Source organism: Micrasema longulum, unplaced genomic scaffold, assembly GCF_059751315.1.
Source record: "Micrasema longulum isolate JH-2025_06_02 unplaced genomic scaffold, ASM5975131v1 h1tg002071l, whole genome shotgun sequence".
Taxonomy (NCBI): Eukaryota; Metazoa; Arthropoda; class Insecta; order Trichoptera; family Brachycentridae; genus Micrasema; species Micrasema longulum.
This window is the reverse complement of record NW_028279238.1, coordinates 29,227-45,870: the sequence shown is the minus strand read 5'-3', so window position 1 is coordinate 45,870 and position 16,644 is coordinate 29,227. Positions and strand designations below refer to the sequence as shown.

Below are 16,644 nucleotides of genomic sequence, written 5' to 3'. Positions count from 1 at the left end.
TTTTTTTTATTTGAGGCACTAACTTTGTGGTTATTTATTATAATAAAATAAATAAAACAACTTTGTTTTTTGAACAACTAATTGTTTTTAATTTTTTTTCCACCGACCGGTTTTAAAGCAAACAAGCTTCTTCGTCAAGGTTTACGTAACTAATAAATTATTTACTATTTTATTTTTATCATGTTAACTAACTCGCATAGTAAAGAGACTCTCGGACGAAATAAATAATAGTCATATAAATAAAAACAAAGTAAAATTAGTTTTAAAAATCTTTTTCTTAAATTCTAAGTTTAGTGTGTAAAAAAAATATAAAAAATTGGGAAACCAAACAATTTAAAACAGTGTCAAAAAAAGTGTTTGTTTATTATTTTTTATATATTTCGTTATCCAATAAGACTTGATTTACTCGTATTTAATTTTTTTAAACTTTTATTTTATTGATGTATTTAAGATTTTTTAATATTTTATGTAAACGTTATTATATTGTGTTACCAAAATGTTTAAAGAGATAAATCCTTGCAAAAAAACTGCTTTTGCAGTTTGGCGGGAATTTTTTTTTTTTTTAAAAGAATGCTTATGTGAAAAAAATTTCATAAAAAAAAAAAAAATACGACACGTGGACCCAATAAATCATGTATTTTTTCCTTCTGTCTAGCTTTGAAAATATAGATAGCAAATTACCACCCTTGTAAAGAAAAAAATACTTGATTTATTGGCTCCACGTGTAGTATTTAGTTAACACGATAAAAATAAAATAGAAGATAATTAATAAGTTACGTAAACTTTGACGAAAAAGCTTGTTTGCTTTGAAACCGGTCGGTGGAAAAAAAAGTGGTCGTTTTATTTTATATATATATATGTTTATTTTAGTTTTTTTAGTTTTAAAGCGGATTTTGAATATTTATTTTGATTTATATCATTGTATGAATTTTTTTTATTAACATGCCAGATACGAATGATTTTTCGTGTGTCAATAAAAATCACTCCTTAGACGTAGCTCTAAAGTTGTGTCGTCACTTTTGCTGACAACTGTCATTCTAATCAAGCTATATTTCAAGGACTATAGACTTCCCTTTTCCAACAGCTTCATCTCTGTTGAAAAAATATCTCAGCATAAATTTGATTGAATAATGCCCAAAGCTACTAAAAATAAATCGACATTACAATATTCTAGCTTCTACCATCCCCCTCGTGTTCCCAGGTACAACGCCTGTGTGGATTTCGTCTTAGGATTTGTATTTCAAGTGGCGGTTGGCTCGAGGGCCCTCGACTGTTCATTATTGGGGGAAATCGGCGAGAACTCTCGGGATAGAGGAAGAAGAAGCACACAAGATGGCGGCCGAGTGGCGCAGTGACGTCACGGACACTAATAATCATATTCGCGCGTAATCAAAATCTCAAAAAAGGAAAAACGAGTACCCATATACCAGTGGCGAGCGGTGATTTTTTATAGGTAATCTACAAAAAATGAACATGAATTTGTACCTACATATAAGATTTTAATATTTATTTAACTTTTTGTACATAATGTTATTTGTACATTGGCGGGCTTATTGACAAATGGCAATTTCTTCCAACCAACCAATAAAATAAAAGTTTTATTTTTATAATTCAAGTTACAGAACATATTCAATAGAGAAAAAAAATATTAAAAAGTTAAAAATATATAAAAATAGAAATAAACGTATAAATTACCTTAAATCAAAACTATTACTCAATGGGAAAAAGGAAAAAAGAGGAAAAAGGAAAGGAGGAGAGATTAAGGAAGAGAAAGGAGATGTTTCTTCAGACGTGATTTAACCAGAGATAATGTAGTAACATCTTTGATGGTGGATGGGAGATGATTCCACAGTCGAGCCGCATGGACACTTTATGAGTTAGAGAAGAAAGAGGAATTGTGTATGGGTATTAAGAGAGTGCCTTGAGAATGAGAACGAAGAGGTAAACCATGAACTGATAAGCGTTGATATATAAGTAATATAATTATAAATGCCCTTTCCTGTGGTTCTGTGAAAATCAACAGAAATCCATCAACTTAGCGATATATGAAGTTTTATGCTACACTATTTTAATACAACATTTGTACGAAAATTTATTAAAAAATACAACAATAACTATTTATCTATTTCTTTATTTATTTTGCCGAACTCTGTTTAGATCTTGAATTGTGTAGGATGAATTTAAATATTCTATCTTTACCTGTTTGGAAGTAAACCAAAAAAAATACTTTAATTTGTTGCAACTGAGAGGGAAAACATTTTTGATAAAGGAATATGGGAGTCTAGGCATTTACAGGGCTTATGACCTGTCATTGGCTGGTTTACGTTGCCACTTAACATTTACTATCATGCCTATGTTTGAACATCCATATTAAACAAACTGGTACAAGAAGACGTATAAAAATTGGAATATTGTTTTTAGGCGTTGCCTAGTAGGTGAATTGGTTCAGCCGGATGAATCTCACTCAATTTTATTTTTCTATTACTATTTTGTATATTTTGTATATTGTTTTGATTATTTTGCATATTTTTTTTGATTACCTGTATATTGTTTTAATATGTAAATAAATATTTTTGGTTTTTGATTGATATATTGTAGAGTCCCGACTTAACACGGAATTTTCTAACAAGTCGGGACATAAAAAAACACACAATTGTGTCTATGTAAAATTGTGTATTTTGTACATTAAATAAAAAAAAAACATAGGCAGAATGGTGAATGTTACACAGTGTGTAAAGTGGCCACTTAAACCACCAGCCAGGTCATAAGCCCTGTAAATGTCTAGACTTCCATATTCTCCTCTCAAAAATGTTTTCCCTCTCAGTTGCAACAAATTTAAATATGAACAACTCCCTAGGGAGAAAATCCAGCCAGTCTGAAAGCATTTTGAAATACTCATAACATTGTTGAAAAATTTATACGGTTGATTTTTGTTCAGTGGTCATCCATACCGCGCAGGTGGTCTATAAGCATCTACGTGCGTAAAAGGCCCACAATGCTTGACAGTATCTTTTAAGATATATTGCCAAGAAAAATGTTAAAATCGCGGTTAAATAGTCTGGTAAGGATAATAACTTTTATTACCAACAATTCATTTAAGGTATTTCATTTATAAAATACACTTTGAGCACCGGCCGAATACACATAGAATTTACCCTGTGCCCGGCTCATTTTTGTGAAATTTTATGCTTTGTGAAGGGTTTCTTAAAAGGGTCATAATTATGAAAATACTGGGTCAAATCCCAGGCCCGTGTTTTCACGTATTGTTATGGTTGAATAATTTATAAGGCGCCATTTTTTGAAAATCACCTCAAGGTAGTTTACCAACACCGAAAAAGTAATAATTAAAGTCTGGTAAACCAGGTGAAAACACGGAACCGGGACACAACGCGTGGTTATATAATCACGTGTTTACACGGCTCCGGGATACAAAGTGTTAAAAGTTTTATGTAACTTTTCGTCCTCTAAATTTAAACCGAATTTAGCCGGAGCAAATTGTCCTGTTGCCGACGTAACGCGGCCTATGTCAGCTTGGCGGCCCTTCCTGGGGCCTTTCGATATAATTTTAGCAAAGGGACTTCAGTATGTGTAAGCGAGGTACTACCTCCCCAATAAACACCGGTATTTGTCGCTTTCGGGGGTGGTCATCGCCATACTGAAGCATGTATAGACTAGGAATCATGTAATGTAATATTATTGACTGCCTACCATGTTATTTAATGTATCATAAAATAAACTGTTCACTATGTCTGTGTGAATGTTGATCGCCGCGCGGTCGGCGGGGAACTGCGGCCGATTAGCGGGACAGCGGGGTCCTTATTCGTGGCGCGAGAGAGACCGATAGAGCGGGCGAATGTGCTCGCTATCTCTCTCGCCGCGTGATTGGTCAACCTAGTACCGCCCGCTATTGGCCTAGCATCGCCGCCGCACGGCAAAATGTATTGTATATATAGCCCCACTAGGGAAATAATAAACTAGTCAAATCGTCACGCTACTAAGGGCTTTTACTCTCCACCTCGTCTCCCTGCCTCGCTTCAAACCGGACCTCACCGCCACCTGGAATATTTGACCGCCGCTACCCCCTGGACTTGGAACTCGGATACTCTTTGCTACTTCGCACACAAAACTGTAGAAAAAAAAGTCGTGTATATACTTTTTTACTTGTTTATGTAGGTACAAATTATGAAAAATTATTGCTTACTTGTGAAGAAAGTCACCGTTCGCCACTGGAATTTAAGTACACTAGTACCTACCCATAAAGTATTTTACAAAAATTGTTTAATATGATTTAAAAGTAATACATTAAACAGAAGAGTTATTACGGAAAAACTTGTTTTCAGAAAAAAATTAAACCATGCAAATTTTGATAAATTTTTAATAAATTATGGTTTGACCAATCGTTTCATTACTTAAAATAGCTAAAAAAATCTAGTACAAACGAATAAGGTTTTTTTTATATTCTTTTGGGTGATACGATTTAGGGTTTCGTTTGCGCGACATCTTCGAAACTACACCAACACGATTTCATTTTTTTATTTATTTAAATCTTAAAGTAGGGCACACATATCATACATATTGTTATGTGTGTTCTAATAATAACATTGCAAATATATTTAATTTATAAATTGTTTATCACATATGTCTTGACCATTATTTTAAATTTTGATATTTTTTCTTCATAAATATTTTTTTCCATTTCGTAATACTTTTTAATTGCTTTAAATAAAATTGAATTTTGTGACTTTGCCTTTTTCCTAAATGGAAGTCTAATTTTGTTATTTTCTCTAGTATTGTGATCGTGTTCATGCTGGTTCCGATCAATTTTTTTTCCAAAATTCTGTTTTTTTATTAGAGTTTATAATTTTATGAACAAATATCATTGTATTGTAAAATATTCTTTGTTTATATGTTAATAATTTCATTTCATTTACCATCGACTTTACCCTCGTTTATCTGTTTTTTTTTCAAAATGTTTTTAACGGCTTTATTTTGAATACAGTTAGTTTATCTATGTTTTCTTTGTTTGATAAAAATAAAATGCTACTACAGTAGTTAACGTGTGGTTCAATAATTGCTTTGTAAATAGTTTTGCAAGAGTCTTTATCAATAAATCTTCTGATCCTTCCCAAAATGATAGTGAATTTTATAAAACTTGCCAAAAATGCCCCCAAAATTGAAATATTCGCATGAAATACAGGGTGTTCTTTAAACCCTGTCACATCCGAAACCTCGATGATAGTATGAGCAAGAAGACATATTGGCACATTGAAATACAATTTTAGAACGACTAAAATGTTTAAAAATAAAATATTTAATAAAATCAAATGGTTGCTTACTTCTGCAGGGGAGAAACGAGGAGGGGGGAGGGGAAGTCTGATATATCATCAACCGCGCGACCGCGCCCCCCTCGCTTCTCCCCTGCAGAAGTTAGCAACAATTTGTTTTTTTTTATGTATATTTTTTTGGACTTACTTTGTTCTAAATATGCTAATATGTCTTCTTGCTCATACTGATCATCCTTGTTTCAGATGTGACAGGGTTTAAAGAACACTCTGTATAAGGGCGCAAATGCTTCTTTTTTATTTCACAAAAACAGTCCATTCTTTTTTATCGCCATTTTTAAGTTTCTAAAAGCACCATTTTATATTTCCCTTCTTATTTCATTTTATTTTTCTGTAACGACCATTTTCGGCGCGTTTTCGAGTGGCAACACTTCAGTTCGTCTAAAATTCCGATATCAAATTTCAAGTAACGCGTTGAATGGGCAAGGCATAATAATAAGGTATGGCATTGCCGGCTATTGTATTTTTCTTGAAAACAATAAGGGTCATCCAATGGTGGCTACCCAAAATCGTAATTATTTATTTTTATCTCAAAACTGATAACATTAATTCTCGGATCTATTGATTGAAACACAACTGACTTCAAAATTCAGATTCTAGCCACATTATCTCTGCATTTAGCCGTTAGTTTTCAAAACTGACAGTTATGCCAGAATTTAATTCAATTTCAAAATTGACTTATTTCTCCCACATATTTTTTTAGGCTTTTAAGAAAAAGACTGGCTACGACAGAGCGATGAAATAAATTGTAATTAAATTGTGCGCGTTTGCCCACCACGCAAGAAGTCTCGGGTTCGATTTCCAATATGGTTTATATGAGTTTTAAAAGGGTGTTTTCACACTAGAATATTTCATTGTCCCTAGACTGGTACCTGAAGCGTAAGACTGATCATCTTACCTTTATGTAACAAAAAATGATCAAGATTTGCTGCGATTGATGAACAAATTCAGTGACTTATGCACCATTAGGTGCGGAAAGGGAATGATGATGATGAATTAAATAAAAAAACTGCATGAAACAATATTTTTGTCCATTTTTATGAGTAGATATTTGTACCGTAAGGTACTAGACCCGTCGGTACATACCGATGTACTTGCATCAAAACTTAAAGGTCGGGGTCTGTAGTGTATCTTCATAATTGCTCAAGAGAATTTACCTTTAATAATGAAGTTATGTCACTTAAGTGCGTAGATATGTGTACCGCGGCGTATTTTTATTTTATTTTATTTGGGATTTTTACAGCTATTACATAAACAAAATAAGTAGAAAAATATTAACAATACTTTAGCCAATTAAAAAAATCCACTGTGAATCTAATGACACATAATATATAAGAAAAGAATTAACGTAATTGTATGTGTTTGATGTATGCATAAATGAGTGAAGGAGAGGGTGCGTGTGTGTGGGTGCGTAAGTATAAAAAAATAATTGTTTGAAACTTATAAATATATCAAAAATAGTACAAGAAAGAGCTTGGCAAAAAGTTTGAAACCTTTTTGTTAAAATTTAAATCAAGAAATGTTATAAATTGTATTTTTTAAAAGTGTGTTAGATTTCAAAACCGTATTTTGAAAAATTAGCATTATATTTTAAAATTTAACTGATATCCTTCCCCTTGTTACATATCGATGTACCTACCCAAAACTTGGAGGTCGGTAGTGTATCTTAGTAATCGCTCGGGCGAACTTATCTTCAACTATGGTGAATTACAACACAGAACACCCAAGTTAGAGAAAAATCACATTTAATTTTGGTGTTCTCACCGGGAATCGAACCCGGAACCTTCCGTACGTGAGTCACGCGTCTTAACTATTAAACCACAGAGGCCGCCAATTTACTTGCTTACTATGTTATGCAATTCATTATATTGTTTTTTCATTTTGTATGTTCTTTTTATTATGTTAAAAACAATTTACCCCGTTTTTGTCAAATAAATAGGCATTATCAATATATTTTAGTGGTCAATATCAAAATTTGAAGAAATCTCATAATTGTAGGGTTCATAGTCCATAATCGATGACACACACGAGCTAAAACGTTTCACTTGATAGAATTCAATACAACATTATATTGCAACTCTATCAGTATTGCACATGAAATCGGGAGCATCGTTCTGCAGTACACTTACATCGTCCCTACCATGAAAAAATGAACTACAAAGAAACGTTGCCTATAAAGAGACTACAGGGCGTGGCAATGCCAGTCAGTCAGCCCAACAAGAGCAGTTTAGTTCAGTCAGTCGATTCAGTCAGTCCATCTCGACGCAGTCACTCAGTTCCAGCATGTAGTTCAAGTGCAGTCTCTTCAACCCATCATCGCCGCTACGCTGGCGCTACACAACCAAGTGTTGTATCTTATTTGCTATGTAATAAATACGCATTCAAACAACAACTTCGTGTCTTCTCTGTCAATCTCTAACTGGGGTAGGAACTCCAACCCTTAACAACCTATTCCTCAGGGGCGAATCGTCAAAGTAAGCGATTATGCACAGCTTACATTTGACTTTCAATAATAATAATTTGAAGTAACCATGTTTATGGAAAAATAAATAAAGTAACTGATATTTATTATAAATCACCGTTTATACCTTTCTACAAAAAAATATCTATGAAGTGCGCCCAGCGCCATCGCCCAGCCCGTTCTTACTGAACGATGAAACTAGCCGATTACCTCAGCTTATTCTTCTATACAAAAAAGTACACTGTAGTTTTCGTCTTTAACCCAAGTCGGCTTTTTTAGTACTAAAACAAACTTGCAGATTACAAATATTTTTAGAAGATTCTCTATTTGGAAACTAGTATTTCGATCATATTTCCGAAAGACTATTTTTCTTTGATGGGATACCATTGACATATTATGTATCACATAGGGCAGGTGGCGTTCGCAGTGGCCGTTTTAGGAATTATCATTTTAAAAGAAATCGACCAGTGCTTTAGTGTTGACAGTACTGTCAATGACAGATCATAATGGAAATATCTGCGGAATGTCATTGTGGTATTTGTTAATGACCTTTACTACAAGTATTGCATGAAAATAGTGTAGAATAAAGCTACGTTTATTGCGTGGTTAATAATAATTGTTGTTTGAGTTGATTTTCACAGAACCACAAAAAAATAGTCATTTATAATTACATTACTTACATGTTATGTAAGTACTTATATGTAGTACAAATTAATGAACATTTTTAATAGATTACCTGTAAAATAAATCACGGCTCGCCACTGCTATTCCTACATAATTATTAAGATCTTAAGTAATTTTCTGGGTGTTTGGGTTCGAGTCCTGCTATTTTTTTTATTTACATTTTATTTTTACTAACTTTCCATATATTTTTTCCGTTTGTCTAATTTTTATATTTACCAATGTCAATTCGCAGTTTATACGTGATGTACCTACTTATGTAGGTAACGATCTTTTTTTTTTAAATGATAAAGCCTGCTGAGGGATTTTGAATATATGTATAAAATATTATTTAGTTATAGAAAAATACTTACAGCTTTCCATCTGCAATTTGCATTCCTGCGTGTCATGGGGGTAAATGAGAAAATTCATGGCGCAGGACAGTTTGAGGGTGAGCTTCACCATGTAGAGGATCGTCTTGTCCTTGTACAGCCAGAGGTAGTGGTTAGGAATTGTCATGGTCTGGAAGGTCACAGACTTGGCGTTCTTGAAGAAGGAGTCCGGTCTCCACATGTGCTTCAGCCATTCCACTTCCAGCAATCTATAGAAGTACAACACGTAATCAAAGTTGAAGACTTTTAGTTCAACGGGAAAAATTAGAGCATTTAATTGTACAGCGAAGCTTCTCGAAAATGTATGAAAAAATTCATGAAATTGATTTTAATAAAAATTAACTGATATAATAATAAGTAAAATAATATAATGCCACTGCGTGACATAACCAATACTATTTTGAATATCATAAACTTTTCTGCTCACACAAATTTAAAATACACATTCGGTCATGATATTCACAATTACAATACGCGTTACTCAGGGAATCTTCATGTGTCTAAGTTTCGCTCAACAAAGATAGGCAGAAGGTCTCTGGAAAATATTGGCCATTCCGAATTTAATAAACTCCTGGGAGTATAATATGTACTCTATGTATTATACGTTTTATTGATAATAAAAAAAAATAATAACATATTAAAATATAGATGAAGAAGATTTTAGAGAGGGAATATAGGAGCCTAAGCATTTACAGGAGTTATGACCTGCCATTGGCTGCTTAAGTGGCCATTTTACACACTGCCTAATATTCTCCATTCTGCCCATATTTGATCATCTACGTTACTTTAGTTCTTCGTCCTGCTGATGTTTGTGAAATTGAAGAGCTGAAACATTTATTGATGCAGGTGAGATTCTTCTGATTGAATTATTTCTGAATCTGAATATTATGAATCTAACTCGCACGAATAAAGGTTTCACGTCTTGAGCTTCTAAAACATAAACATAATTGAATTGAAACTTGGAAGAATTGAAGGAGTATAGATTTTTATTTAATTTTTTTTATTTAATGCACAAAATACACAATTTTTAATATAATAAAATATATATTTTGCTGAGAATCGCACGTATATCGGTCCAGTAGTTATGCAGTCTATCAAGGAAACACATACAAACATTGTCTTTTATGTATATATAGATTATGGATTGAGATTTTCGGTATTCCTTCATTATACGAGTACATTAAGGTATCTATATATTTAAAAAAAAAAAATAATCAATGCTTATTGGGAACCAAAAAATCATTTTATAAAAAATCAGAGATACTCAAATACAATAGAAAGTTTACCAATATGTCGCATGTTGGGTACGTAGTAAAAGAGTTATCCTAATATATAATTGTCTCACATACTCTTTACGTCTCACTCTCGATAACTCCCGGTATATTTTTGTGAGCGAGAAAGATAATTTCACGTATTACACCCACGAACATCAAAGTTAATAGTACCTTTTTAAAAAAAAATCATTTGTTTATTTGTCTATACACATATTATTTACGAAGAGATATAATTACAAAAATACACTTTAAAAAAACACATCTTAAAATTAAGCTATAACATGAATTGGAAATAACGCCCACAAAGACTTCAGCGTCTGAGCGTGGGATATTCCTTTTTTAATAATTAAAAAAAAAACATGTCATACCATATAATAGCATATATATATGGTATGACATGAACATGAAAAAAAAGAAAAGAAAAACTAAATTAACAAATGCTGACATAACGAAAACATGATTTATTTGCAGAATGCATTTATATTTAATTTTACTTGTTTTTTTAAAGAATGTGTCTATCTGTTCCTTCCATGCTGATCCAAAACCTCAAACCTACTTTAAAATTACTTCTTCCAGACGTCCGTTAGTAGCTGTCCGACTTCCATCAGTGGTAGTTCTTTCGCACGCGCTGAGAACATGAACTAATGGTTTGTTGATGTTTTTAGCAAATATATTAAAAATATTATCACTTTTGACTTCAAATACAAATAACTGAAGCAATCGCCTATGAATATTACATTTTTCCGATTTAAAATCTTTCGTTGTTTGCATGTGTAATGACTACAGATCACCGTAACGCGCAGACGTCCACTGCAGACTGTTCGTCAGCAGTCAGAACTACGGTACGCGAACCTGACTTGGAAGGACGCACAGGAGCTGGCAGCTGACAGATGCCTGGAGGATCTTTGTGGACACCATATGCTCCAACTAGGGAGCGGACATGGAATAATGATGATAATGAAAAAAGATTAGGGATGATGGGTCTATAGCATCGTTTCGTGGGATGGCGATGACTTTTGTTAAAAACAAACATCCATATGCGTAAAGTGTCATCGGAAAGCGTCTGGATTTTAAAATAATATTTTGTTTTTAAAATATTTATAATTAGATGTTGAAATTTTATTTATTCAACTATCTAAAATAAATAAAATTACAAAAAGTTATTTTTTGTAGCACGATATTTTTAGAGACACTATTTTAAAAAAAGCATATGATTAGTGTTTAAAAACGGTTTTTGACACTAATCATATCCTATGAATAACCACAGAGTAAGTGCTGCAAATATAAAAAAGAAAATATATTAGTTTATCAAACGTTCAGTCCTGAAAGCTTTCCTGAAATAAGCTGAAAAAAGCGATAGTATAGGGATGCACAGACCTGTATTCTGAAGTCATGTTCTCTGGAAGCCGTAGCCGGAAATCCTTCCACGTTTGAGCAAAGAAAATGTCCGCGGCATATGTCTGTAACGGAAATGATATACTGCACTATATCTTTAATATTTGAGCTGAGCAAAAACTATTTTTTATTTATCTAAAATTTTATTGAAATAACCGGCACAGGGTGCTTTTAACATTTAAGTTGCAGGTACAATAATATACATAGTACATACATGTTATCAGTGGCGAATGGTGATTTTATTTACAGGTAAGCTATAAAAAAATATCATATACTATAAATTGATATTTTTCTGTGGTTCTGTGTGATACAACAACTCTCATCCATGAAATCAACTCAAACGATGTAACTTCATAATATATTATATATTGTAGAGAAATATTATCCATTCTTTAATACATTATCCTTAAAAAAATACCACTATGAATTCAGTCGATATTAGGTATTCAATTGAAATGTCAACTGGCCGAATTGTTCTAGTAAATAATAGTGCTAAAAACGGCCGGGTCGAGCGCTATATGTTGAAATACTGTTTTCCAAATCAAAAATCTTCTAATAATTTGTGTAATCTGCATGTTAAATCTAAGATAAAAAACTCCACACTGGGTCTTAAACGTACGTAAATGTCTTAAACATTCAAAATATAGTATACTTATTTGTATAAAAAAATAAGCTGGAATAATCGGCTAGTTTCTTGGCACACCGCAGGCGCTGGGCGCGCTTTATTAATATTTATATTTATTTGCGGATAAAAATACAAACGGTGGAAATTATTTAAAGTAAATGGTAATTATTTATTTGTTTTTCTATAAATAAAGTCACAAATAAAACGTTATTATGGCTAGTCAAGTTATAGTAAGCTGCGCATAATCGCTTCTATACACGGTTCGCCCCTGATGTAAGTAGAGTTACGTTATAACGTGTAAGTAAAATATAGAATAAAACTAACAGTTGTTTACAAATTAAGACGCCTGAACAGATAAACAGTATTTTAAATTTATTTTTATGTAAAATTATGTAAACATTTATATTTTTTTTTTATAAAAAACCGAATTTGGAAATAGAACTATTTTGAACCTGTAAAAAAAAACAATAAAAAATACATATAAACAAAGAAATTCAAATTAATTCATTTAATAAAACAGTTCTTAGAGCTCGTGTGACGAATGATATGTTTGTGGTGTTATTTTATCGACTTTTTATTAAAACTATCGTGTCATATAGATTTATTTCATTTATCTTTATACAAAATAAAATAATTATTTTGTTAACTATTTCTTTTCTAAATTATAAAAACGTACTAGGTGCTTTATTTGTTTTACTGTTAATTTTTGTATAAAATTGTAAGATTCAATTTGTCCATGTATTTATAATTTTTTTTAAACTGAACGGTTTGGGTAGGTAGGAAAAAATTGCCCTAATGCAATATGCCCGCCCTTATATGTATATGTATAAAAAGTGTCAAATAAATAAAATAAATAAACTTTTATACATCGCCTCTGTTATTTTAATACTTTTTATATTTAAACTCTTTATATATTGTTGATTTGCTGCATACCTAAGTTATAATTTCTTTTTTAATTTTCGTTTATCATTTCTTTATTTTCTGCTGGTTTTATTTTATGTATCTATATTTTATATACTTGTGAACAGGTGTTTTGTTTCATTATAATTGTTTTTAAATATTATTTTATACTTTGTCAAAGGCGTAAGCCGTCGAAATAAATAGATAAATGATATATTATATCCCCTCATACCAGCTCTTTTGCTGATTGGGAATATTTCGTACAATTAACACATGTAATGTAATATGATATTTAAAGTTAAAAACGATGTATATTGTCATAAATAAATAAATCTAAACTTAATCTTTACAATTTTGAATAACATTAGAAATAAAAACAACTTTGTTTTAAATTATTTTTTTTCTTTTTTTTTCTACCGACCGGTTTCAAAGCTATACAAGCTTAAGGTATACTTAACTGATGAATTCTATTTTTTTTTTTTTTTTAAGTTTTATGTAACTTCTATGTACGTAAATGCCTTATGGGCGTGAAAACTAAATAAAATAAAATAATGTTTGAAAATATTTTTTGAGCTTGGATTATTACTCAAATATGGAATACTCAAATATGGAATTTTAACAACCATCTGTGACTGTCTGAACTGAAGAAAAGCAAATGAATTTCAAATTCACCCTAATCCATAAGACAAAAAGCGACCTATCTCGGAATTTTCAACATTGAATTGAAAATGGCTGACTGGTAGATCTGCAGGTCTGAATTATGTTTCTTGTGTCCGTTTCCGCTTTTGTCCCAGGCTTTCGATTGAAACGTTTCCGGAAATGTAAAGAGTATAAGAACGGATGGCATTTTGACGAATTACACCACAATTTTAACAATATAACATTTAACATAAGGGCTTCGGATATTAGAATTGCGGATAATGTTATCAATTGGTTATTGTTATCATAATTACGTTTTGTACCAACAATTCACGGACAGTGTATACTTGTAATGCCGTATTGAACAGACTTCATGAACTCGGCAATAGTTATTCCCACGTATCGGATATATTTAGTGTAGGGTATTGTTCCTACAGAACAAACCTTTTGAACTTTTTCAAAGATGGTGAATGGTAATTATATTTATTTATTTATACATTTCATAATATGTACAATTTTTTGTTCACTTTGCCCAGCTGTATGAAACAGTACTAACGATTTTCTTGTTGTATTACTTTAGAATATTTTATTAACTATTTATTTTTTTTATTTATTCTTAAATTGTTTAAACTTTCTACTGAATATGTTGTATAATTTTGAAGTTATTTTTTTTTTATAATCTTGTATAATTTTTTGGTTTAATTTATTTATAAATCTTGAATAAAAGGAAATTAACGTTTTTTTTTTTTAAATATTAAGCCAAACATGTTAGTATTATAAATTTTTGTAAAAAGCAGATCTGCCGTTTATGTTAATTAAATAAAAATAAAATAAAATAATCAGTCAGTCCAAAACTATTTATATCCGTATTTTTCAACTTATGGGTCGAACGCAAGCGGGGTAAACGTAAAAAGCAAGAGATTCGGGTCATTCATAACAATAGTTTAGAGTGAGTGACAAAATATCACGTCTTTCCAGCAAAAGGACCCTGTAGCTCAATCACAAATAACTATCGACGTTCTTAAAAACATGCTAAGCATTTGAGCGATCACAATTAAGAATAATGAATATCAACAATATTTTGAGTTTGTCCAAATTTTTGTAGACAAGGACTGGATTCAACTCCCTGGAGCTGATTATATTAAAATATTACAACAGAGATGAAGAACATTTAAGAGTAGGTATTATAGAAGTCTAGGGATCTACAGGGCTTATGACCTTAATGGCTGGTTTAAGTGGCCACTTTATACACTTTACACAAATTCAATTAGATGAATCTCGCCCGCATAAATAAAGGTTTCAGCTCTTTAACTTCACAAACATCAACGGATGAAAGAATTGAAGGAATGTAGATTTTAAATATGGGCAAAATGGTGAATGTTACACAGTGTGTAAAGTGGCCACTTAAACCCGCCATTGACAGGTCATAAGCCCTGTAGATGCCTAGACTTCTACTTTACCTTATCTTAAATGTTCTTCATCTCTGATGTAATATGTTAATAATGAATATGCTTAAGTTATAGCAATTATAAGTCAACGCGTGTGTAATCTCTAAGTAACGCCCGTGTCGGTTTGTTTTTTGTTTTCCTCGTAAATAAATACAGTTCATTAGCGAAAAATTGGCGTTTAATATAAAAAATAAAACAATATATTGCAAAATAGTAAGGAGTATCTAATACAAAAAAGCAAAAATTAAATTACAATTACTCTGGCGACTGTTTTTTTTGACATTTGGCTTGCCAACCGCCGCCACTGGCTAAATGCAATAAATAGCATGATAAATAATAAGTAAATAAATAAAAATAGCAGTTTTGGAATATTTTCCATATTTACACCGGTGAAATTCAAATATGTGATTGCGCAGCAGGATTATACGTCGCGGAACGTAAATATTTTGACATTTAATATTAGGTTTTCACGAATGTTCCACTGTTTTCGCGAATACGATAGTCAACAATGGTGAGAAATTGTTATCACGTCACTTATTAGCATGTCGATGGTTATTTGTGATTGAGCTACAGGGCCACGATTACAATGGGAAGTTAAGGACGTCACACCTTCACCATGATGTTATAGTTAAAGATAAACTCTCCCAAGCGATTACAAAGATACACTACCAAACCTCTACATTTAAGTTTTGAGTAGGTATATCGATATGTAACAAGGGGAAGCGTACGCCACGGTACATATATCTACGCACTAAAGTGACACAACTTCATTATTGAAGGTCAATGAGGAACTTCAGCCCTACGGGAAATTGCGCGCGGTAAGTGCATTAAATTGTTTGGCAAAGTTTCTTGAAAATGTACGAAAAAAATAATTTAAAATATTTTAATAAAGACGCACTACTTTGAACAACGTAACAGGTTCATATGGACCAACTAATGATATGAGAGCTATGAAGAATATCCGGTTTGCTAATCGTAAACAAACCAGTTGGAATAACTGACAGCGAAGAACCACTGACGTCACACGCGGAGTTATTTCAGAAATACAAAACTTTAATAAATCATTGTGCTTTGCGCAAAATTAGCTTAGTTTAATAGTCTATTAACAAATAAACAAAGAATTTGAACTTCCTCATGTTACCGAGCGATCACGAAGATTTATTACCGAACCCCCCCCTTCAAGTTTTGAGGTAGGTACATATGTATGTAACTATGGGTCTAGTACCTGATGGCACGCATTCAAAGTGGCAAAATTTTTGTTTTCGCCGAGCAGTTTTTGCTTAAATTACAATTTATTTAACTTTTTAATCATTCTGTGGTGGATATATTTTTCTTAAAAGCCTAGTTGAAACAGGAGAGAAAAGTAAGTAAATTTTGAAGTCGAATTAAATTCTGACGTGACCGTCAGTTTTGAATCTGAACGGCTAGATGCAGTGGCCAGACTGGCTAGATGTTGCCTTTTAATATATAAGAGTATCTAGTCGTACAAATGCTGCCTCTATAAAAAT

At 32.0% G+C, this 16,644-nt stretch overlaps 1 protein-coding gene across 1 annotated transcript in view; it reads right to left on the bottom strand.

Moving 5' to 3' along the window:
• Positions 1 to 16,644, bottom strand: part of ort (glycine receptor ora transientless) — a 53,996-nt gene that overhangs the window by 19,784 nt on the left and 17,568 nt on the right. The window contains exons 4-5 of the mRNA XM_088239128.1: positions 11,507 to 11,589; positions 8,838 to 9,064 (exon numbers count right to left, since the gene is read on the bottom strand). Of these exons, the coding sequence (XP_088095254.1) occupies positions 8,838 to 9,064; positions 11,507 to 11,589 (310 nt within the window). The remainder of the gene's footprint in view (positions 1 to 8,837; positions 9,065 to 11,506; positions 11,590 to 16,644) is intronic.